Raw genomic sequence first — 22,599 nt, forward strand, 5'->3', positions numbered from 1 at the left:
GGATAAGACGTGTTCTCGTGTGTGATGTAGAGCGAACTCACTCACTCTCAAGCATTCATATATTGCACGTTTAATATGCTACACCAAAACCAATCGAAAATCCATACATTCTAGTCAGCAGGAAATTGCCAATCTCCGATATCATCCTGTATTTATCCCAGCAACTGTGACCCGATTCTCTCATACAACGCCATCAAAGACGCCGCACTGGTGATCTCCAAGGTCGTCACCTCAACCTTCAGCTCCAATCGCAACCAATTGCGGAACTCCGCCGCCGCCAATGAGTCCAGTCCGTAGCTGCCCAGTGGTTTGGCCGCCTTATCGGCTGACAAACGCAACATCGACGTGAATTGACGCCTCGCAACGTCAATTGCCGCCTACTGCACGACGCCGGACTCCGCTTGGTTCTTATCTAAGAGCACGGGCGCCTTGATCTCCTTTGATCCATTTTCGCTTGCATATGCAATGCAACGTCGCCAAGACCAGCAATTACGAAACGTCAGCACTAAGGGAATCAGACAAGGATGACCTGCATTAGTGGATATGCCAGATCAAGCCGCTACCCGGTATTTCGTTCAAATTTCATGGCGATGTATCTCGTTGTATATTACAGCTTTTAGGCAGTAATTGATATACATGAATTCATACATGCGTATTTGAGGCCGAGGAAGGGCATATCTCTCGCTCCTTTGGGTGCTAAATTCTTTCTCTAATTCATTTTGGCTACAGTGGCAGTGTTCATGTTGCTTTTACCTGTGCTGGCCATCTATCTGGCTGTATTGGCCTTGTATCGCCTTGACTGGAGCCCCATAGCCCATAGCCCTGGACCAAGACTGGGCGCTCTGACAGGATGGTACGAGACTTTCTTCGATGTCGTCCACGGAGGTCAGTTCACCTTTCAGATTGAGAAGCTGCACCTGCAATACGGTAAGTCAGAGTATCTACCTCACAAACCACAATCCTTCAAAGCATCGATCCCAGGACCCATCATTCGTATCAGCCCAGGGGAAGTTCACATTTCAGACCCTAACTTCTACAATCAGTTGTATACGGTGACAGCCAGATACAGGAAGCCCGAGGACTGGCGTTTCCGGTTTGGGCTTGAGAACTCGGCCTTCGATACGATCGAGCATGGCCACCATCGACGACGGGTTCCGCTGGCAACGTCTGTAGCGCATACTAAGATCCTCGAGTTCAGCGCCTACATCCAGTAACAGACGGACAGAATGGTCAATTGACTGCAGCACGAGTATCGGGGACAGGTGGTCTGCCTGAACGAGGCCTTCGGTGATCACGTTGTACGCCTTAGGGATGTCCCACAACTTCCTAGAATATCCAGAGTTCAGCTCGCCATTGATAACCGCCATCCAGCACCTCACTCGCTCCCTGCATGTGACAGGCCACTTTCCATTTTCTTCTGGCGGCGTTGAAACCCGCTTCCAGATTCATTTGTGGCGATTCTAAGCCCCACTATGAAGCCAGTCTTCGAGTTCCACGAGGTATGTTTCGTTCAGTCAACTTCTACTCGCTATATTCTGACAAAAGTGAAGAGGACATCACGGTGCAATTAAGTCACATCGTGTCAGGCCAGAACGACAGCTACAAGACGGTCGCGCGTGCGTATGGGACAAAGGAGTGAGAGTTGTTGTTAAATCAATTACAACCTATGGAAAGGGGGTGGGGTGGACCACGGGATTGAAGATACGGTCCTTGGTTGGGAGTGGTTATATATAAAGTAGGTATGTATGTAGTTTGAAGTATATCCTCTCTTCTATGCCCAGGTCTATGTGTACATCAATAGATATAAGCTCGACTAAGTCAATCTATCCAACGGTCTGCCTCACCAGCTCTTTATTCGCAGCCAAGAACTCTTTAAACTTAGTCAATTTAATCCCGAACTCCGCCTCCAGCTCCTGCGGCTCAAACCTATCCTGTCGCTCCCAGAACCACAGCTGCGCGTCGATCTGGGGATTCGAGGGCGCCAGACGTTCCGCCAGATCACGGGGGATATGGTCGATCACAATCTCACGCCCACTGACCTCAGCGATAGCGCTCGCCAACTGCTCCGCCGTCAGGGCCTCACCCCCAATATCCATCGCACGGTGCGAGAATTTTCCCGGATCCATGAGCACAGCAGCGGCTAAGCGCCCGATATCATCGGGGTCGATAAGCATAGTCCTTTTCTCAGCTGCCATAGCGGTACGAAGAGTGCGAAATTCAGCCAATTCAGGGAAATATCCTCTTGCACTAGGAAGGAGATAGTTTGTCATGAAGACAGGGGGACGGAGGATCGTCCAGTACAAGAAACCAGCGGAACTCACGACGTCCTCAATAGCAGCCTTACTCTTAAAGTATCCCTTCATGGTGCCAGACATAGTGCCATCAGACCAACCGGGGAATTTCTCGCGCTGGTCCACGGAGCAGACGCTCGTGTAAACGAGGGTCCTGACGGTGCCGGATGCACGAGCTGCGTACACCACGTTGATCGCCTGTCGCAGTTCAGCGCCGTCGCCTCGAAACGAGGGTGACACGTTCAAAAACACTGCTGTCGCGTTCTGGCAGGCGGACTGGAGTTTCTCTGGTTGGTCGAAATTGCCTTCGACTAGGACGGCGCCGCGACGCTGAAGGTCGAGCGCGGCGGTGCTGGTGGTCGTCCGAACTAAGGCGTGCACCCGCAGTCCTTGGGCTAGAAGGTGGCGGGCTGTCGCTCCGCCTTGTTGGCCTGTCGCCCCAGTAACCAGGATGATCTGGGACATGTTACCTAGGTATAGGATGATAGTACCTTGGCCAAAGAATACAAGTGAGGGCAAGTGGAGAGAAGAAGGAAAGCTAGGGAAGGGGGAGACATATATACACTAAAACACATGTGATAACTAGGTATGTATGTTACGGCTCTAGATACACTAGTAGAACGAAAGTGTCTCCCACATTTCTTGTTCTCTTGCGAACTCGAATTTGTGCACGAGATTATGAAACAGTATATTTTATTAAATTTTGTATGGTAATCAATCATCTGAACTATCCTCAAGGAGCATTTTTGTCTATGTTCCAAGGTTTGATTTTCGCTTGTGGGGTTGTTAGCATCTATATATAATCCAGGATATAGTCAGGGCTCCAGGGCTTCCTGGCTAAAGCCCAACCTTGGAATACCGCGTCAAAGGGCCCCTTCTAATTTATAACTTTGCGCACGGCTTCATGGGCGGCGGCGACCCTGGCGGTGCTGGGACTACGATACTAGCCCACGTATGGCCCCTCGAAGTTGTCTGCTACTTCGGGAGCTCGATCGCATACGGTGGTGCCACTCACAAAGACAATGTCATAACCTGACCGCAGTAGTTTGCGGAAATGGCTGTTTAGGCGGCGAAAATGCGGGCATTGGTGCCCATGCCGTGGATGCAGAGGACACGAAAGGCCATTCCGAATAGATTGGGAGTTCGAGGGACAATGGCCCAGAGATATTGATTACATATCTGTATTATATATAGCCACACATACATATAAATATGTATGTAAGACGGGTATCTAGGCGATGATTGTATGTGTTTAATTACAGATCTATGGATACATCCATGGATGATCAGGGTTAGTTCCCCGACTTACCGAATTGGGAATAGTTCAGGCTTCCTCTTTGTTCTCCCCTGTTGTCCTCTTTTCTCTTCTTCGTTTCAAATGTCGTCACCTTTGGTACTTATTTACATATCATTTGTCAGAATCCATTCGCATTTGTAAGCGCTATTGTGATGTTAGAAATCGTAGTCTACCAGCTGGACATTAGCATATCTAGACTGCCCATCATCTCGTCTCAATGTCACCATCCCGACCGGAACAAGTCCACCATTGCAACTATGACTAATACCATCTATCTCATTACCGGTGCCAGCCGCGGCATTGGCCGTGGTTTGGCCGAGATATTCCTCGCCCGCCCTAACACCATCGTCATCGCGGCCGTCCGCGACCCCGCCGGTGCTTCATCCTAGTCCCTGCACAAGCTGTCCAAGGGCGAGTTCTCTAGACTAATCGTGGTGAAGATAGACTCTAAGTCTTCCACCGACCCTACGGCTGCCGTTGAGACTCTCCAGAAGAAGCATGGCATTGACCACCTGGATGTGGTAATCGCCAACGCCGGCATCAGCGAGGACTTCTCGACCGTGCACAGGTTGTCTGTCCCCGTGCTGCAAGGGCACGTCGAGGTCAATGGCTACGGGCCCATCTACCTCTACCAGGCGGTTTACCCGCTGCTCAAGAAAAGCACCAAGCCCACGTTTGTGGGAATCGGCAGTCCGCTGGGCAGCATCGGCGGCATGGAGCAGCGCCCGTATCCATGTGCGGCTTACGGCCCCAGCAAGGCTATTCTGCACTGGATCGTGCGTAAGATCTATTTCGAGAACGAGGAGTTCGTGAGCTTCGTTACGGATCCTGGGTAAGTGCCTGCTCTCTGTGAATGGTCGTTGCATATTGATTAAATTTTAGCTTCGTCCAAACTGATATGGGCAATGCTGGCGCCCAGGCTGCGGGCCTCGAGAAGGCCTTCCAGACGGTCGAGGAGATCGTCGGCGGTATCGTGAAGTCGATCGACGAAGGGACCAGGGAGTCGGTTGGTGCGCAGCTGCGCGTGTGGGATGGATCCCAGTTTCCCTGGTAAGCGGAAAGTATTAGAGTCATCTTTACATGAGTAGTCGTTTGCTCCCATGATGTAGGTATTTGTCTCACTATAGCTAATTTTCTCCCTTTACATACATCACACAGAGAAACTACTTTGCCCGACCTGCCTTCCATCGTAGATACCATCCAAAGGGACAGATAAAGACAGCGATTCCGAACCAGAAGATGAGATCAAGTTCTAAAGGAATGGTTCGGTGTTCTTCTAGTCCTATCACCATGTTTTGTCTAGTCTATTCCTCTACGACCGACACATACGTTCGCTGTCAGCTACCATCCACACATCACTGCCTACAGCACTGTTTGCTTAGAACAGGTCCTCCGGATCGTACTTTCTCTTGATAGCGCGCAAACGGTTTTAGTCGGCGCCGTAAAAATCCTCCTTCCAGATTCGCAGCATAACATTGGCCTCGTTGAGGTAGCCACCGCTGCCAGGGGTAAGGTTGCGCAATTGAAGCTCCAACTCGTTGGTCAGCTGTAGCTCGCGCTGGACTTCGACGGAGCGAGGCATAATTCCAGACCGAAGACAGGATGAGCGATATACCTGTGTCAAGCCAGGCATGAAGCACCGCGTTGGACCCCACCGGACTTCTGGATGCCGTAATGGAGACACTGGCCGCAAAGCCGACCACGTAGACAGTGTCTGTGGTCCATTGCTGGGGGTAGTACTCACAGATGAGGCCTCATGGCGTTGGTGGTACGTTATCGCCACTGTCCAATGAACAGTTGTTGACGTTAAGGCCGATGCAACCAACTTCTACATCAATCTGCCCGTCGGCGGAATCGTGCTGCTCATTCTTATCTTCTTCTTCCACACCACTAGCGGCCATAAGCCCACACTGGCTCATATATGGACCCGCTGGGGATTCTCACCATCATGTGCGCCATGGTGTGCTACTGTTTGGCCCTGCAATGAGGTGGCGTCCATGATACGTGGAATTCGTCGCGGGTGATTAGGACGTTGATCGGATGGATTATACTCACCGTGACTTTTAGCATTGATAAATGGCTGCAGGGTGGGAAGGCGCTCCTGGTTTCGCGGTTCCTGCAACGCTGCGAGATCGCCGTGTGCTGCGCATTCATCTTTTTGTATGCGTGACTCTGTATGCCCTAACAAAAGATTGCTTTAAATAACGATGTCTAGCCTTGAGTCATCCAATTTCCTGCTTATTTACAACCTCTCAGTTTACTTTTAGGCCATCACCAACGCCTCGCCCATGGGAAGTGGCATTCGCAATCTCCAGCTGATGCCCGCGAGCTGTAATACCTACTGAACATTATTTAGCCCTCTGTACTCTCCTTAGTGGAACCCTCCTCAAATACGCAAAGGGCCACTTCCAGCTCTTCCTGGTGGTAGGATCCGCCGTCCTGACCACCGGCGAAGGCATGCTGCACATGATAGGCCTTAATCCTTCCACCGGACAGTACATTAGGTACCAGATCCTGGTGGGTGTGGGCGTGGGACTGAGTATTCAGGTTCCCGTAATGGCATGACACTGGTAGAGCCCATGGATATTCCCGTCGTGACGTCCACGGTACGATGTACGCTATTCCATGCCACTTCATTCCATGCCCTCTCTTGGTTCTCAACTTACATGACCAATAATAAATTGAACAGTCTTCCAACTCATCAGCGGTGCCCTCTCTGTCTCCGCTGCCCAGAGAATATCGAAAACAGCTTGTCACTGGCCTGGCCACCTACGCGCCCTCTGTCTCGTCCGCCTCTGTCTTTGCCGCTGGTGCGACTGAGATCCGAGATCTTTTTCGTATTTGAAGGGTTTAAGGCGTGGTGGGCGTAGGGGATCGCGCTGGGCGGGACAGCAATGTTAGTTAGTTGGATTCGTGTGAAGAGGTTGGGGAGTACGCCCATGGTCGGTGCGGTGGTTTGATTGATGAGGAAGTTAGTGGCGTCACATGCTATTTACAAATAGTATGGTTGTCCTCTCAGCTCATACAGCGAGATACTTGGGCTCCATCGCGAGAGAAGAGCGAAAGAAGGGATATTGAATCTCTTGGCTCTTTAGCTGCCTGTATTTTCTCACTGTGCATTGCGATGAAGCAGTCACACGCCGAACCATATAAATATTGACTGAGCACAGAAGTAACCCAAGATTGTGATAAATTTGTCTCATTGAAAAGCAAGCAATGTCAATGCGATGTCGAAGTAAAAATTGACAGCCTTTGTTTCTGTTACCTTGAAATTCGTCCAAAGTGAAAACAAAGATGCGTAGAAAATGAGTTCTCCCTTTGGCTGAAAGTCGGCCTGCAGGCACGTGGAAGAGAAATCGAGACACCCGGCTTCCACGGGGATGACAACTTTGCAAACGAAGCTGCTGACGTCAGTCTAGCAATAGCTCTAATTCAAATATGGTGCGTCTTAGACAATGCATGTCTCATATGTTTAGTGGTTTCTTTGGATGCTATAGTTTGGACATGTCTAGGTTAGTTGCGCCCGAGCGCAACACAGTCAAACTGCTCAAGGTAATGCAGCCCTGTATTCCCTCTGAAATACGGAAAGGCACAAATGAGTCGGTCGGATGGACGACTGAAATAAGCCGGACAGGTCTCACGAAGGTCACATCGGACGAGGCAATGAGACCAAAGAGAAAGAGCTCATCATATTTGATTAGAATCTGGATTTCTAGAACGCGGCCCTGATGAAACAATGAATTTCAAGCGGGTCGGAACAGATGAGTTCGCAAACGACAGCTTCAATTTTCTCGTGCGTCTGTTTATAGCCCAACAGAGCGGGGCTCAGCCTAGAAAGGGGTGGGCGCTAACATTGGCGCCTCTAAAGCGATAGCCTTGGTGACAGGCACCCCTTGATAGCAAGATAGGGGGATTCCCAAATTGACTGAGATCAGACCAGTGTTACTGCAGTGCTGGTTCCTTGGATTACCGACGACATGCATATTTGCGATGTTAACGTGATTTCCAGTCTCACAGCGCAAAGGCTATCATTGCAGATCAGGGGTCGAGTGATCTGCGATAGTGGACTATCAGGCCTATGAGCCGCCAATCAAGGCACCGTAGCTGCAAGAATGTGTATTTGTTTTGAAGATGCAGCTATGTGTCTATGCAACAAATAGGAGAATTGAAGCTGTCTTATTTAAAAGAAATAGTGTTCTGCTGTTCTCCCCTCCTGGATAAGTGTTTTTATTGACGTCCTAAAACCATGTTGTTTTCGCGGTTCGGCCTTCTAGCTCCTTCGCTTGCTTCTTTACTCTTCACCGGCAGCGCGGTTGCCGATGACGCACGAAGCAGAGCTAGGAATGCCCTAGAGACCCTCCAGGGCTGGTATAACCCCTCAAGTGGGATTTGGGATACTTGCGGCTGGTGGGATGGGGCGAGTTGTATGACTACAGTTGCCGATCTAGCTGCGCTAGATCCATCCGTGATGGAAACAGCGACATATGTTTTCAATAACACTTTCTATGTGGGGCCAGTATCGAATCCTCATCCAGGGCCAGAGAAGAAAACAGTCTTCACACGCGATGATCAGCCGTCAGCGGTCAATGCCTCGCAATGGCTTGACTCGGCCTACGACGATGACGGATGGTGGGCTCTTGCATGGATTGCGGCATATGATGTGACCAAGGAACCAAACTACCTCGAACTGGCCGAGGGGATCTTTGAGAGCTTGGTGAGATTATCCCGAGACAAATGTCTACCACACAAGTTAATTGAACAATTCAGGTCGATGCGTGGGGAACAGATTGTGGCGGAGGCGGTATTCCTTGGAACCCCACGAGCACATATGTCAACTCGATTACAAACGAACTGTTCTTGTCTGTCGCAGCGCACCTTGCGAACCGAGTTCCCGACAGAAAATCATACTATGTTCTCTGGGCCCAGAAGGAATGGGATTGGTTCACGTCCCAAGGCTTTATTGGAGAGAATGGTACTATCAACGACGGACTTTTGGAGAATTGCCAGAACAATGGAGCCACTGTGTAAGTCATGCTTGAATCACCATGTTTCCGGTTACTCACGTTTCACAGCTGGTCCTACAACCAAGGAGTCGTGCTCGGTGGACTAGTGGAGTTGAACCGAGCTGCACCCAACGACACATACTTGCCTTCAGCCAACAAAATTGCAAATGCTGCTATCGAAACACTGGCAGATTCAAATAATGTTATCCACGAATTTTGTGAGCCACAATGCCTCCCAGACGGCACACAATTTAAGGGCATCTTCATTCGCAATCTTGCAATGTTACATAAGGCATCCCCGAATGCTATCTACAGCAATGTCATCAGCAGCTGCGCAAACAGCATCTGGGATAATGATCGCAATGAGCAAAACCAGTTTGGGGTTAACTGGGCCGGTCCTATTGAGGCCGTGGTGGATGCATCCACGCATAGCTCAGCCTTCGATGCGCTAGTTGCTGCAGTTGCTGCAGCTGGGGTATAAAGAGCCAACTGGCAGCTTTTCCTTTGCTTTTTAATACAGAAGTCCGCGGAGGTTTCACTAGATGAGATGCATATAGGCTTTCGGTCTTCAAATATACCAGTAATATCCCAGGAGTTTGCCTTCCAAAAATACCTCTATTCTAATAAGCTTCTGTTCGCTTCTTCCAAGCGGGCTGCAAAACCGATCTGGGTCTGGTGTAGCCTGAACGAATCACGGATGTAGGGACTAGTTCCAATCCCCTCAAATTTGCACCTTTCTTATCCTGTGCCCACAGCGTCAACGCTATGAAATTGTTTCCATCATGATTCAAAATGCCTTCGGGAATAGGGAAAGCCGTTTGGGGGCCGAGATTGTTGACTAAATAGAAGGGATTAGAGTTGGTGGGTCCCGGGTTGCAAACCATGGAACCAATTCGGCGAGCCAAAGGAAGACATACTGTATTTGCCAAACTGGTACCCATTAACATATACTTGGCATCTGTAATTCTCCCCTCGGGCATTGTACTTGGAGTGAGGTTGGGAAGAGGCGTTGAACACAACACTCATTGGGACATCCCACCCGTCGGGGACTTTCAGCCGAAAGGATGCAGTATAGAACCCAACACCTGGCTGCGATAATCCATCTCTCACTGGATTAGAAGACTTCCAATCCGAGTCTGGTGGACTGGGATAGTGGTAGCCCTGCCTCTCGGCGAACATGCTACCTTCGTTGAGAGGACCACGGACTAGATCCTGATATTGCTCACCTCCCAGGTTACCGGTCAACTTCCATAATACATCGGATTGTGAGTGGCCCGAAATCCCGTAATTTAAAATTCCGCGTGGAAACTTAATTGCATCAGTGCCAGGGGCTTCCTCGTCTTGGCCCATGTGATCAATCAAAATTGATAGGACATATTCGCTTTCCTGTGACAGGGTTGATGGCAATGAAACGTTGTGTATGACTGTGGAGTTGGCACCTGATCCCACCCATGAGCCAAGGAATGTGCTATTGAGCCAAACCGAGTGGCCGAATCCTGTGCCCCCAGAAATATTTAACCAAACATTGGATTCTTGACCATTGGCAGCGAAATGCCCTCGGTAGAACAGAGACCCTGTGTGATATCCATAGTCCATAGAGTACAAACTACTAGGAGTGTCTAACTGTCGTGGATTGTTTGTTGAATTTAACGTGCAAAGTGTCCAATCAGAGTCGTCGTACGATGACTGAATCTCAGGGAGAGAATCAAGGAACTTCCATTGCAGGTTGGCCAGGTCGGGAATGTCCAACTGAGGAGGGTCGTATCTGACAGTTCCGGAGATCTTACCATTTGTCGATTTCGAATTTCGCAACCGCTCTCCATTGAAACTGATCTCTTTCAGATTCCCCGATGGGCTAGAGATAAGCTCAATCTTTGTAGTCTGGTTCACATCGCCTGTCAATCGGAGTTCCGCATTTCTAATATCTGCTGTGCGGATAAGATATCCGGCCTTGATTACCACGAGGTCTTTTCCTGGGAAAGAATAGTTTCCAATCGGTCCTAAAGCAGGCAGTTCGAGTGCCCAATAGTTGTATGCATCGTTGCGCCAGAGCAAGTAGACCTCAAGATCTGCCACCCGAACTATGCACCGGGCCGGTGTAACTTGCCATTGTACAACCCAAGCAGATCCTATCAGCTGAATTTTGATGCCTTGGCCCTCAGCAACCGTTGGTTTTCCAAGTCGACTAGAGAAGGCAAATTCGTGCGCCTCTCCAGCGCCTCCATATAGAAGAAGGACACGTGCTGATCCAGCTCCTCGCGCCCATGTGAGAATCTCCGCAGATGAGTATATCAGATTGATACCACCGACATCGTAATCTGTGACGTGAAATTTAGAATCGCGACCGTTGAGTGTCAGCTGGCCTCCCAGCTGGGGAATATTGACGGTTCCAACACTTGTCCGCAATGAAAGAGTATACTGAGTCTTTTCAGTCGATGTGAAATCAGCGTGTCTGACGATGTAAAAGTTTGTCTGTGTTCCATTCCCAAGGAGAACAGTGACTGCAATAGAGGTTGGTGCCCCGTAGGTACCGTTGGCACCGATTTGAGGAGTTGCTGTCAGATAAGCAGGTGAAGTCTTGAGGAAATTGGCCTCAAGTTTTTGCTCGCTGTATTTCTCACGCCATATTGCCCTTTCTTCGGTGATTGCTGCCCCATAATCGTATGATGTATGCCCGCCCATATACCCCAAGTTACCCCAATTGGTGCCGCCGAATGTCTGAACGCATTGAGCCTTGCGATGAAGAACGAGCGAAGGTACGAACTTACCATGTAGATGTTAAATATTTTGACACCAAAGCTATAGTTGTTTTTGTACACCACTCTGACAGCCTCTTCATTCACCAACTCGTTGCACATTTCTTGAAGAACTCCTCCCCTAGATGCTTTTAGCTTACGGAGTTTGGAAGAAATTTATAACATACCATCCCTCACCAGATCCTCCTTGAAACTCGGCGATTGCGAAAGGTGTTGTGGGACTTTCTTGTTCGTGCAAAATTTGCCAGTTGTATGGGAATCTGTAGGTGGGCCAGATAGTGGGATTTGCGCCTGAAAAGAAAATAGTCAGTTCTAGAACACAGTATCAGAGGAAATAGTTGGTGATAAACCAACAATCATAGCGCATTGGATAGGCATCGATGCCATAAATATCCACTTCGCCCTGTCCTGACCCAGGTGCCCAGTATCCTTTGGCTTCATTGTCGTTCACAATCAACGGAACAGTAATACCAGCGTCGTGCAGCTGCTGATTCACTACATCCATATAATTCCGATTCATTTGGCTGGGAAATTCTGTGACGTTTGGCCAAGTAGAATATTCATTCTCTGGCTGGACCATGATGACCGGTCCACCATGTGTGATTTGTGCCTGTTCAACAATTTTACCCAAAGTGAACATGTAATTCGTTGTCGCATTGAGGTATTGAGGATCATCTGATCGAATAGTTGCCTTTTGGCGCAAAATCCATCCCGGTATCCCACCAGCGGTGGTCTCTGCGTTGATGTACGGCCCAGGTCGAGCAATGAGATATATGCCGGCTTCACTTGCGGCAGCAAAGAATTCATCCAGGCTCCATATACCATCCGTAATAACGTGTCCCGGGTTGCCTTCGACAAGACTCCAGTCTACATAGAATGATACTCCTGTGAAACCCATGCTCTTGATTTTCTGGAATACATCGAGCCATAGACCTGGAACTGGAAGGCGGAATGGGTGGAATTCACCGGAGAAGATCATGAGGCGCTCCCCACGGACTATGATAGAATGCTGGTCCCATGTCACCTGTTCATCCTTTTTAATATAATTTCATAGTTGTTCTTGATAGCAAACGCGGATCTTACAAGATTCTGTAGCTGCTTTTCTTGGGCTGCAAACGTATCGCCGTTAGAAGCCGGCACCATGGATGCAACTATATAAAAAAGGGTAAGACATGTTGATGTCATGAAAAACATGTTTCCTGGTTCACAATTGGAGACTCCGAAATGTCACCTGGCTATGGCTCTTGATGAGTATGAGAAAGTAAGTGCAACAATAAATGGTAAAAATGATGCATGCTATTTGGGTTTAATCGACGGAAATTCATCCCCGCATCGACAAAATCGACTCCGCATATCTCCAGACTCATGATGAGCGTCGGCTTTCTTCCTATTGAAGGAATATCTCATGATTACCCGGCGTGTCGGCAAAATCAATGCATATTAATGCCTGCAGCAAAGAGAAATCGAGAGATCTGCCAAAATCCTAGTTAAAAAGGCCCTTCCATAGGTTTTTCGCCAATCGACAATCAGGCTAAATAACGTCGGTCGATTACCCCGTGTTTCACCGACACTTGCACATACATACTCAAACAGAGAGAGATTCCGGATGCTGATCATGTCATGGTGTGTCGCCCAAATTACATCATGGCTAGCCCATGTTGCCATTCTAGTTCGAGCCACCTGTTGACTAGGAAACATATTATGTCTCTAATTTTCTGACAAACAGTCAACCATTCAGAACTGACTAAATGGCCGGTCATATAAAGCCACTTCTTTTGCACGCTCATTCTTCGGGCCCAAACCCGGTGAAGGTAGCCATTGCGCTTGAGGCTCTCCACGTCCCGTACACAGTGAAGCAGTGGGACTTTTCAGATAACCCAAATACTGGGGTGAAAGGCGCAAAGTTTCTCAAAGTCAACGAGAATGGACGCGTTCCTGCAATCGAAGACCCCAATACAGGTGTTGTCGCGTGGGAATCGGGGGCTTGCATGAACTATATCCGCCGCGTGTATGACAAAGGCAATATAATCGGCCCTTCTGGAGATTCCGCGCAAGACCTCGTGGACTTTGAGAAATGGGAGTACTTTTTGTTGTCAACTCTGGGTCCGATGATGGGGCAGACAAATTGGTTCAAGTATGCGGCCCATGTAGAGCTCAAATATTCCCCGGATGGTGCTGATGAACCATTTTACCAGGCACTTCAACGCCCAGAAAAATAATGACGCGCTCGAAAGATACACAGCTCAGTCGTATCGATGCTATGATGTTCTCGAAGGACAGTTGAAGAGGACTCGCGGGGAAAGCATCCTTCCCGGCCGTGTCACTGCCGTCGATTATCATTTTGAGCCTTGGATACGCGGTTATTCCTTTGCCGGTCTTTCTCTTTATAAGCATCCTTTGATCTTAAAGTGGCTTGGTCTCATGGAGACACGAGAAGAGGTCAAGGAAGCATACCACAAAGTGAGAGGCTAGAAACAAGTTGAATGAGTTGTGCATGTTTGGTCAAGGAAGGGCGTAGAAGTATAGGACATTTAGGACAATGGATCGTGGATTAAAGCACCTGGGCACCATTGAAGAAGAAACAAGAACCTTTTGAGAGAGCGAGATTCGGCTCAAACAACCAGACAGCGACCTCAGCCAACCAGCACTTAGAATCTCAATAAAAGGGGCCAAGAAAGACATTGGCTTTAGTAGCAAAAGTTAGAACGAATCAATCAATTTGCATTTAATCTCTTCTACGGTTTTAAAACACATCAAATTTCATAATCACAGATGTCGCAACTAGCATATCAAAGTACTTGGGACCTCGATCAGGTAAAGCATATATGCTTTACCATGATGCGACTTCCTTGGCATCTTTCCTCCACGCACGTTGACTTGCATAGCCTGATGTACAAGCTCAGGCTCAGGCATAACCTCGTCTCGCGCATTTCTCCACTGCACAAATGCTCCCTCTGTTGAATCTTTCACATGTTTGTTGTTCTGCTGCTGCTCGCCAACCGTAACATACGGCGTAGCTTGGCGGGCTGTAGACTCATTGGATGGAGGATAATCGTGGCCCGTGTATAGTTTTGTCTCTGGAGGTAACTCAAGGAGGCGTTTCATCGACCGGAACAGTTTCCGGGCATCGCCACCAGGGAAGTCGCATCGCCCGCTGCCAATATCTGGGTGGAACATCGTGTCTCCTGTGAAGACATTACTGCCAATCTGGTATCCCATATGATCCGGTGTGTGTCCGGGCAGGTGCAGCGCGGTGCAGCGTACGTCACCAAGGCTGAATACTTCATCGGATTGGAAGAGGTGGTTGAAAGCATCATCGATTTCCTCTTTGGGAATTCTGTACTTGTGTGAAACATAGGCTTGGACGACCGTGATGTTTTCTCCGATGCAAATCTGTGCGTGCGGTTGTCCTCGTGACCACAGCGTCTGCTGGATGTAGTAGGAAGCGGAAAGGTGGTCGCCGTGGGCGTGTGTTTCCAGCAGCATCTTGACTGTATACCCGTGACTTAGAGCGCAATCGATTAGAGCATCCGCAGACTCAGTAGTGATGCGAAATAACGAAGGTTGAAAGTCTAGGACGGGATCAATGATAGCAGCTTCTTTCTCTTTCGGGCAGGCCACCACATACTGCCAGGAACATGTCTTGGGCTCAAAGATTGTGTGAACGATTGGTTCCATTGCCATGGTTGAGTAAATTGAGTATCACTCCGTTGAAGATTTTGTGCGAAAACAAATGCAAATTTGTTCCGGGTTGGATTTCAGTTGCTGATTAGCATTACGTATCTATAGATCATCAGCTGCCACACACATTTTCTTGGCAAAAGCGTAAATTCGTTTCGATAATCAACTTGTGGTGTTTCATGGGAGATGTTCTTTGGTGCCATAGACAGTTCATCTCCTAGCCATCGAACTCTGCGCGGTGTAATACTCCATAAATTGAGCAGTTTTATCTGTTCGCCTTGCCTTCGCCTTGCCTTCGCCTTGCGTTCTGAGTGGTGGCAAAGCCTTGCATCGGTTTCTAAACCACAATTGAACTCCTGAGGAAGATTTTTATAATTTTGAGACTTTTACTGACTACCATGACAGCGGTATCTTTTCTTTTGCTTTCTTTCTTTGCGGTATAAGAACTAATCCTCGCCCCACAATTCGCATCCCTACAGTTTGACTACTATATATTGTCAAGATCTCAGTGTTTTTGTTATCATACAGGGAGATAATCTACCATAGGTATTCTCGCATCTACAAGTTGACCTTTCGGGCTACTTCAATCAAAGGATAACAATCATTCTTCTTTTGGAAGGCTAAACTCTTCCCCATCTCTTCTAGCTTTCAAATGGCCTAGATTAATCCATTCATTTAGCACAAAAGACCACCTCACTCTTTTGCCAAGCAGCTACTTCTAGTAGCAGGTTTTTTCACACATACAAAACCATCTCAGGTAGCAGAGACAGTATGTAGGTGAGTATTTGAAATTATTACCTTGTAGAGGTCGTGATAGGTTCTCTAATCGAACATTGTACCCGGGGAAGTTTCTCCGATAGAGCCATCGCTGACAGACCATTGGTCACCGATGTCGTCCTGATCGGTTGGTATGTCCCATCGAGCGATTTGGAGCTCCAGGGTGTGGGCATTCTGATTGAAGCGGCATTGCCAGCTCTTGACAGCCTTGCATCCAGGCTTTTGGCATAGGTGGCCCATGTAGCATTTGATTGACCGGCAAGACCCAGCGCGAGTGCATGGGTGTTGAAGGAGCATCCATCTCAAGACCTCGATAACGGTGTTGGAGACATCGGTGTGGTCATAAGGGCAACTCATGTCTCCACATTCTCCGGACAGGTGGTAGCTATTGCAGACCTTGTGCTGCTTTGCCCGAGCGTGGTATTCACTAAACGATTCGGGGGTAGGCTGTGGGTAGTAAGGATCAATACGGTCCCCGTCTTTATTCACTGGGATAAATTCCTCCGTTTTGATGCTCGGTAAGGGTAGCATGGATCTGAGAAAGTCGTCCGTGCGACCGGCAGTAGGGGAGCTCCAAAATGATGATGTAGATTTTGCGGACTGCGGAGGTGAATCACCAGAACTCCTGGGCGACGGAAGGTGATTCAATGACTGGTTTGGCATAACATGTTGTTTATTGCAACCATGGCCAAACTTGCAGATACCCTATTTCCGTGTCAGCAGTTGATCAACTTGATGAAATTGTGTAGTAGCATAACATACCTTTTGAAAGTGCTTGCAGATTGGTTTGGTGGAAATTCCACCAGTTGAGCCAGTTGAAACATGGTGCATCCCATTTGCACCATTGGCATTACCGTTGACTTTAGCAGCAGCCGGGCCTGTGGGCGGCTTGCTATTAAGTAGAGGGGTGCTCATGAATACTGAGGGCAACTCTCTGATAGGAAGGTCCAGGGCCTCGAATTCACGGTGGAAACCAGCGGCTTTGATAAGTGTGATACGGTCGCTTCTACCCCTATATGGGGTTAAGAGGGAGCCGTATCCAGTGTCATGACAACCAGCAAAATAGATATGGCGGCATTGATTCAGGTCCGCAAACAAGCGGAACATTTCTTGATTTCGAAACACATATTAGTACAAAACGCTTACGGTTGCCGAGCCATTCATTACCTCTGATTTTGAAGTCACTGCCCTCCTTCTTCTCTGCGGCGTCGACATAGTCAAATAGCTCCTGAGAACGGGTAAAGGATGAAGTAAATGGTGACAAAGATCGAGCCTCATGGCCCGTAAGTCCGGCTCGCGCAAGTGCCTTTGACAAACCGAGAACATTGGCGTAGACACGAACCATAATTCGACATTGTTCTGCCTGCATTCCCATTGTGGAATGCATCAGCTCCTTAACGGAGTCACTCAGCTCGCGGGCGGCGGCAATGCCTCCTTCGCTGCCATTCTTCAAAAAGTGCTCTTTGAACTAGAGCACATTAGCTATTTGAGCTAACAAGAATAGAGCAGAGCAGGCTCACCATATACCCATCCCCGTCGACGAGAACAAGGACAAACGGGTTACGATCCTGGTTGCCTGTTAGTTAAATAATATATTGAAGCTCAACAATTCATACCTGGCCTCTGGCCTGGCGTTTGTATTTCTCGCGGCCTTCTTTGACTTCTTCATAGTCACTTTTGAGGGAACTGTAGTCATCGAGCAAGCTCTTGAAACGACCCAAAAGATCCTGCAAATTGTCATGTTGTTTCTGTTGCTCTAACGATAAAGATGCTAGGTGCCCATTAAGGGAATCTATATCAGAGTCCCGCAGCATCTTGTCAGTACCGGGACGGCATGTGCCAGTCCCACAAGCTTGGATATGAGTCGATCGAGACTACCAACATCCGATTGGAAGTTGGATGAAGGCAGAAAGTTTCCCGCAATGTTCGCGATGTGCGATGGGGAGATCTAATAGTGGGGAAATTTATCTCTAAGTTTGGGCGGTCAACGCCCATCAGGTGACGTGTTTGTTTGTGCTTTGTCTCTCGCTCTCTTTTCGCTTATTTCCTAATTTCCTTCTCTCTTTGCTCTTACCTCACTGTCAATGACTCCAATTGCATATATTGATCTTTTGCAATAAAGGATATAGTCATTAAAGGGGTAAAACCCTCTGCAGACTCACAAACTCATCCCCAACGCGTAGGATGGTTTCAGTTGGATCAACAAACAAAAAAACTTCCTACGTTCTCTTGACTCTGGTCGTGCTGATATATCCATCAGCTTTACTGACATAGCAAATTGCAGTACCTATCAATCAAAAACTTACCTGACTTGTCCGAAAAGCAAAAGGTTGAAAAAATAGCAGAATCTGAAATGACAGACGCGGTCGATATCTCGAATTTCCTCCTGCAGACCCCACGAATCTCGGGCAATTTGCCCAGCTCGCTAGACTGAAATGGAAGCAGAGCAGGCTTGATGGACTATAACCACGGGGTGGACCGGGCGGGAGAGTGATTGTCTCGGGAGGCGGCTCGTCACTCGTATCGCGGCGTGTCCACACACGGTTCGGCATGTGCTCAGCCACTTTAGGCCAGAACTTGCTTACTACGTGTGGACGGGCAGTCGTCGATCGCGTTGAGACAGCATTGAGGCTTTCATTGCATTGTCTGATTGGTCACAACACCTCACTTGGAAAAAGCATTTGCTTCCCTTCGAGAGGCCCAGATACCCCAATTCTGGTCTGGTAGTTGATATTGTTTTATATTGCCCAGGGATAGCGCTTGTTTGTTGCTGCATCTGGAATTGCCCCATCAAAAGATGTAGTACGGTCGTCATATTCCTGTCAATTCGGTGCGTTTTAGCGAAAGGCTCGGGATAGTCCTCTTTCTACATATATAGTCGTAGCAGAATTCAGGTCCGACTCCATCTGAGAACAACTTGTAGGGCCAGTGTACAAACTGTAACACTTTACCGTTGCCCGCAATAAACCACACCTGGTGATAATTTTCACATCGAGTATATTCATGGGGATTTCTGTTGACTGTGCCCATCAAGTTGAAAGGTGCTTTTGTTTATGCGGTTCTGGCTTCTCTGCGCTTCAGGTTGCTCACCCCTTTTGGGTACCGGCTGGCTATACGCACAGTAGGCACAATCTGCATGAATTCCTCGATTGCCTTCAACTCGATGCAATTTTCCTTGGAGGGTGCCGGTGGTATCATTCACTTCAGTTCGTCTCGATGCACTTGACATCTTTAGTGAAGACCGTCAGGCCATGGTACATTGGGCTTGGTTGTATCTACGACACTCTGTGTGACGATACTACAAAGGTCCCCAGCTGCAGCTATGTCGAAGCATTTGATGCATAAGTATCACTTAAAGCTATTATTTCATTTCATATAGTTACTATGTGGTACTTTGCACTCGAAAATCTCTGCCCTAATCTAATCAACCCAGGAGAAGCACTCATGTTCTTTCCTCCAATTCTCTTCGAACAACTCTGCGGGCGAATAATCGGCGAATTCCAACTTGTGGAACCATGTGCTCTTTTTATAGGAACCAGGTCAGTTTGCTCAAAACACCGGATGTGAGGCACAGCATACCTCAGCACATATCTCAACGTGCCCATGAGATTTCGCTACAGTATTCCAAGCCCTCCTGACTTCCTCTGCGATGTGAAATTCCGAGGAGCTCACCCAAATCGCTTTACCCAAGGTTACATCGTACTGGAAAATGTGAGTGGGAACTGGGTTTGGTTCATGTGGCACACTGCTTCTTATTTCAGCTTCGAGTCTCATGCGATTCAGCCGGGGCATGTTTTTAGCGGCATATGCAGCAGCAAGATAGATGTCATTGATGTGTTTGTTTGGAAGCATACGGAACTCATTGCAGGATTGTGGCGAGTCAAAATGGCACGAGGACTCAGTACATTTATCATTCCATGCTGGGTCGCGTTCAAAAAGCCATTTGCCGCAACTTGTAGCTGCCTCATAACTCAGATCGAAAGCAACAAGATTTGGCCAAAACAGAATGGATTTTCCAGCACCTGCTGGCCAGAACAATTCAGAGCTGATCATGATGTGTGAAAGCTTGATACTTTCTAGCTGCTGTGACAGCTGATTTAAAGCAATACTGAGCGAGTCCATGCCCGTGCTTGATCTTTTGGGAGGTGGAAGACTTTGATCTCGCGGGGTTGGTCCCCAGTATGAGAGGTTCAGATGGCGCAAAGATTGAGGCCAGTCGTTGAAGGTAAATTCTATTCAAGTCTCGTTAGAAGCACGCATCTCACAAAATCGAACAATATTATGACACTGGTAACTGCGAAGAAGTGAGGTGGAAAGAGAGAAGAAAGGAGATAGACCAAACTGGACTTACCATTACGCAGTTGATCACGGAGCATAATGTCCTCGCTTTCACAATCATTAAGAGCAACATTGATATGTTGCAGCCGAGGGAGGTGGGATACCATCTTCGATACAGCTTTCGGTGCGATCTTGCGATGGGAATATTGGCCAGGAATTCGGAAGGATGAGATGCAATCGACATTGGAAAGATTGCTCTCCTCTATCAGGCCCAAATAACAGTGCTCGTATCTCCGCTCTAAAAGGTCCCTCTCCGGGAAAATACAACCGGTTTTTTGTCGGGCGGCACGTTTGCCCCAGTCGGGCTCTGCCTGCCAATCACTTGGAGATCGCGAGTAGAGCCCTAGATACTTTGTATTGCAGCATTCATTGGGCCATGAGCTCAGTATTCGAAAAAGAGATTCGATTGCGTGCGTGAAGGCCTCGTTATTGCGGTTGCGGTCATGTTCATTCTCGTAGCGACTCCTAGCGGCAACACTGTACTTCGGTAGTACAACCTTGAAAAATATTTTCTTGATATGATAATATCGCCCGAGTGATTTTGAAGAGCCGGTTATTTGATCAAATTCTTCGAGAATTGAGGAGTTGATATTCAAGTCGGCAAACGTAAGCTTCTCAACGGCGCTCTGCCATGTACGACAGACACTCGCATATGGAGCTAGGCTGCCATTAATGTAGCCAAATATTTGGTAAAGAGTTTCGAGTGGGAGTGACTGTGCTGCCATGGTGAATAGCGACTGTTGATTCGGAACCGTCTTGGAGTTCAAAAAGTGAAGCAGTTTGAGTTTGGTGGTTAGAATGCCAGATGTAGTAGGCTACGCTAAATGTAAGATGCCTCTTGTCTCATCTTTGGGAAATTGTAAGGTTGATACAATCTAGAACTCGCACACCGTTGAAGTAACTACTGTAGTTGACTAAACATCACGGATTCGGTGTTAGGCCTGATATATGAGGCATAAAATAAGTGCAAACCAATCAAACAGACTAAATCCATTTTGGAATGCAAGATGTCAACCCCCCCCCCCCACACTCGACCCCATACTCCACTTATCCACTACTCCGTAGTTACATACAGACTCCGCATGTGAAGAATAACTTCCAGCCTCGGTCTCACACCATACGGCATATGGTGCCAGTCGCTTATAAGGCGATTGCCCCTGTCCGTGCTTTAGAATTTGACAACAACACCTACACAAAGTTCATCCTTTACCATGAGATACGTACTCTTTTCTCTAAGCGCGTTCGTGTTCTACGCCATTTTCTATTTTTCGTATATCAATGGCCTCGATGCTCTGGGTCGCGAATCCATCGAGTCGGGCAAGCTCCCAGGTGTGAACGAGCCTTTGCGGACAGTATACACAGGGGTTGAGCCTGTCGACCATCTCTTGACTCTCCTGACTACATTCTTCTACCCGTCTTTGGATGGGCAAAATCCTGGACTCTTGCTCCACAGTATTGGATTTTCCGGTACTTTCGGAGCGACATGGACTTTGGTTGTCTTGGAATCATGGCGAAAGGGAAACGCCGGAACAGTTGCAGCCTAGTATGTCTCTTTCAAAAACGCTCACATAATCCAATGCACATTTAGCTGACGGAACAATAGCCCGTTGATCTTTGGTCTCATAGCCCAAGTGCTCACTTTCGCTTTCGCAACCCCCTTGATCCTGGGTCTTCAGCTCGGCTGCTCAATCACAGCACGCCGTCCCCACGCAGACAACATTCGGATTCCGCGCGCAGTCCTCGCAGTTTTACCATTGATTTTTGTTGTTGGCTTCATGGTTCCAACTAATATGATGGTTTTGCCTGCTCCTTCTGTGATTTCGGTGGACTTTAAGCAAATCGCAATTGCCATCTGGCAGCCCTGGCCTGCATATGTTTCAATTCTCAGCACTGCCGCATACTACGTTCTGTCTCCGTTTTTCTCAGTCAACCACCGTGCTTCTATGTCCAGTCTGCGATGGGTCTACGCATTTGCCTTCATCAATGCATCGCTGTCGCACTTGGTATCGTGGATTGTGTCCTTGGCCACTGTTGCCGTACCCATGTTGTTCGAAAAGCGTTTCTTGGAAGCGCTCCATCCAGCCAACGTATTCTTCATTCCGCTTCCCTGGTCTGGACTGACGGTTGATAATCTTGGACATGGTGTTCATGCCTTCCTTAGGTGGGACTACATGATCGGGTCTGCTGGTGTTCTGGTTTGGGCTATATCGTTGTATTCCGTTGCCCACAAACAAATACTCAGCACTGTCTCCTGGCCCAGCCTCCTGTTTAAGGTTGCCCTGCTGACTGTTCTTGCTGGACCTGCCGGTGCTGCGGTGGAGTTGATCTGGGAGCGGGATGAGCTGGTGTTCTCCGAGACGGGTGGTAGCAAACAGCAGGTTTCCAAAGCTAAAAAGTCGACATGACCAATTATTGGCTGAGAGAACGTGACTTCGATCTTTATTTCGGGGTTTGGT

At 48.3% G+C, this 22,599-nt stretch overlaps 15 protein-coding genes across 15 annotated transcripts; 7 read left to right on the forward strand and 8 right to left on the reverse strand.

The window, feature by feature from the left end:
- Positions 1–152: 152 nt before the first annotated feature.
- On the reverse strand, positions 153–341 carry N7529_004558 (acyl carrier protein; the record flags this gene model as incomplete). The annotated part of the gene is made up of 1 exon (XM_057240085.1): positions 153–341. The coding sequence occupies one exon, from the start codon at positions 339–341 to the stop codon at positions 153–155; it is 189 nt and encodes a 62-aa protein (XP_057099380.1).
- A 399-nt stretch (positions 342–740) lies between these two features.
- Positions 741–1,214, forward strand: N7529_004559 (cytochrome P450; the record flags this gene model as incomplete). The annotated part of the gene is made up of 1 exon (XM_057240086.1): positions 741–1,214. One exon carries the CDS (start codon positions 741–743, stop codon positions 1,212–1,214), a length of 474 nt encoding a protein of 157 aa, XP_057099381.1.
- Positions 1,215–1,823: 609 nt separating this feature from the next.
- On the reverse strand, positions 1,824–2,756 carry N7529_004560 (uncharacterized protein; the record flags this gene model as incomplete). Its single annotated transcript, XM_057240087.1, has 1 exon — positions 1,824–2,756. The coding sequence occupies one exon, from the start codon at positions 2,754–2,756 to the stop codon at positions 1,824–1,826; it is 933 nt and encodes a 310-aa protein (XP_057099382.1).
- Positions 2,757–3,845: 1,089 nt separating this feature from the next.
- Positions 3,846–4,642, forward strand: N7529_004561 (SDR family oxidoreductase; the record flags this gene model as incomplete). Its single annotated transcript, XM_057240088.1, has 3 exons — positions 3,846–3,963; positions 4,033–4,420; positions 4,471–4,642. 3 exons carry the CDS (start codon positions 3,846–3,848, stop codon positions 4,640–4,642), a joined length of 678 nt encoding a protein of 225 aa, XP_057099383.1.
- Positions 4,643–5,017: 375 nt separating this feature from the next.
- N7529_004562 (uncharacterized protein) lies at positions 5,018–5,221 on the reverse strand (the record flags this gene model as incomplete). Its single annotated transcript, XM_057240089.1, has 1 exon — positions 5,018–5,221. The coding sequence occupies one exon, from the start codon at positions 5,219–5,221 to the stop codon at positions 5,018–5,020; it is 204 nt and encodes a 67-aa protein (XP_057099384.1).
- Positions 5,222–5,342: 121 nt separating this feature from the next.
- On the reverse strand, positions 5,343–5,587 carry N7529_004563 (uncharacterized protein; the record flags this gene model as incomplete). The annotated part of the gene is given in 2 exon segments (XM_057240090.1): positions 5,343–5,518; positions 5,533–5,587. 2 exon segments carry the CDS (start codon positions 5,585–5,587, stop codon positions 5,343–5,345), a joined length of 231 nt encoding a protein of 76 aa, XP_057099385.1.
- A 77-nt stretch (positions 5,588–5,664) lies between these two features.
- On the forward strand, positions 5,665–6,153 carry N7529_004564 (uncharacterized protein; the record flags this gene model as incomplete). Its single annotated transcript, XM_057240091.1, has 3 exons — positions 5,665–5,748; positions 5,856–5,919; positions 5,945–6,153. The coding sequence occupies 3 exons, from the start codon at positions 5,665–5,667 to the stop codon at positions 6,151–6,153; spliced, it is 357 nt and encodes a 118-aa protein (XP_057099386.1).
- Positions 6,154–6,167: 14 nt separating this feature from the next.
- Positions 6,168–6,433, forward strand: N7529_004565 (uncharacterized protein; the record flags this gene model as incomplete). The annotated part of the gene is made up of 2 exons (XM_057240092.1): positions 6,168–6,194; positions 6,278–6,433. 2 exons carry the CDS (start codon positions 6,168–6,170, stop codon positions 6,431–6,433), a joined length of 183 nt encoding a protein of 60 aa, XP_057099387.1.
- A 1,401-nt stretch (positions 6,434–7,834) lies between these two features.
- N7529_004566 (putative glycosyl hydrolase) lies at positions 7,835–9,072 on the forward strand (the record flags this gene model as incomplete). Its single annotated transcript, XM_057240093.1, has 3 exons — positions 7,835–8,302; positions 8,356–8,612; positions 8,661–9,072. The coding sequence occupies 3 exons, from the start codon at positions 7,835–7,837 to the stop codon at positions 9,070–9,072; spliced, it is 1,137 nt and encodes a 378-aa protein (XP_057099388.1).
- Positions 9,073–9,211: 139 nt separating this feature from the next.
- N7529_004567 (glycoside hydrolase family 35 protein) lies at positions 9,212–12,490 on the reverse strand (the record flags this gene model as incomplete). Its single annotated transcript, XM_057240094.1, has 6 exons — positions 9,212–9,429; positions 9,509–11,309; positions 11,360–11,468; positions 11,515–11,638; positions 11,702–12,380; positions 12,431–12,490. The coding sequence occupies 6 exons, from the start codon at positions 12,488–12,490 to the stop codon at positions 9,212–9,214; spliced, it is 2,991 nt and encodes a 996-aa protein (XP_057099389.1).
- A 605-nt stretch (positions 12,491–13,095) lies between these two features.
- N7529_004568 (glutathione S-transferase family protein) lies at positions 13,096–13,819 on the forward strand (the record flags this gene model as incomplete). Its single annotated transcript, XM_057240095.1, has 2 exons — positions 13,096–13,481; positions 13,543–13,819. 2 exons carry the CDS (start codon positions 13,096–13,098, stop codon positions 13,817–13,819), a joined length of 663 nt encoding a protein of 220 aa, XP_057099390.1.
- A 309-nt stretch (positions 13,820–14,128) lies between these two features.
- N7529_004569 (MBL fold metallo-hydrolase) lies at positions 14,129–15,031 on the reverse strand (the record flags this gene model as incomplete). Its single annotated transcript, XM_057240096.1, has 1 exon — positions 14,129–15,031. One exon carries the CDS (start codon positions 15,029–15,031, stop codon positions 14,129–14,131), a length of 903 nt encoding a protein of 300 aa, XP_057099391.1.
- Positions 15,032–15,850: 819 nt separating this feature from the next.
- N7529_004570 (Zinc finger CCCH-type) lies at positions 15,851–17,619 on the reverse strand (the record flags this gene model as incomplete). Its single annotated transcript, XM_057240097.1, has 5 exons — positions 15,851–16,510; positions 16,568–16,914; positions 16,973–17,273; positions 17,326–17,373; positions 17,422–17,619. The coding sequence occupies 5 exons, from the start codon at positions 17,617–17,619 to the stop codon at positions 15,851–15,853; spliced, it is 1,554 nt and encodes a 517-aa protein (XP_057099392.1).
- A 1,735-nt stretch (positions 17,620–19,354) lies between these two features.
- N7529_004571 (uncharacterized protein) lies at positions 19,355–20,868 on the reverse strand (the record flags this gene model as incomplete). Its single annotated transcript, XM_057240098.1, has 2 exons — positions 19,355–20,037; positions 20,157–20,868. The coding sequence occupies 2 exons, from the start codon at positions 20,866–20,868 to the stop codon at positions 19,355–19,357; spliced, it is 1,395 nt and encodes a 464-aa protein (XP_057099393.1).
- A 486-nt stretch (positions 20,869–21,354) lies between these two features.
- Positions 21,355–22,548, forward strand: N7529_004572 (uncharacterized protein; the record flags this gene model as incomplete). Its single annotated transcript, XM_057240099.1, has 2 exons — positions 21,355–21,686; positions 21,747–22,548. The coding sequence occupies 2 exons, from the start codon at positions 21,355–21,357 to the stop codon at positions 22,546–22,548; spliced, it is 1,134 nt and encodes a 377-aa protein (XP_057099394.1).
- Positions 22,549–22,599: the final 51 nt, after the last annotated feature.

This window comes from Penicillium soppii (genome assembly GCF_028829465.1).
Source record: "Penicillium soppii strain IBT 18220 chromosome Unknown utg000004l, whole genome shotgun sequence".
Lineage (NCBI taxonomy): Eukaryota > Fungi > Ascomycota > Eurotiomycetes > Eurotiales > Aspergillaceae > Penicillium > Penicillium soppii.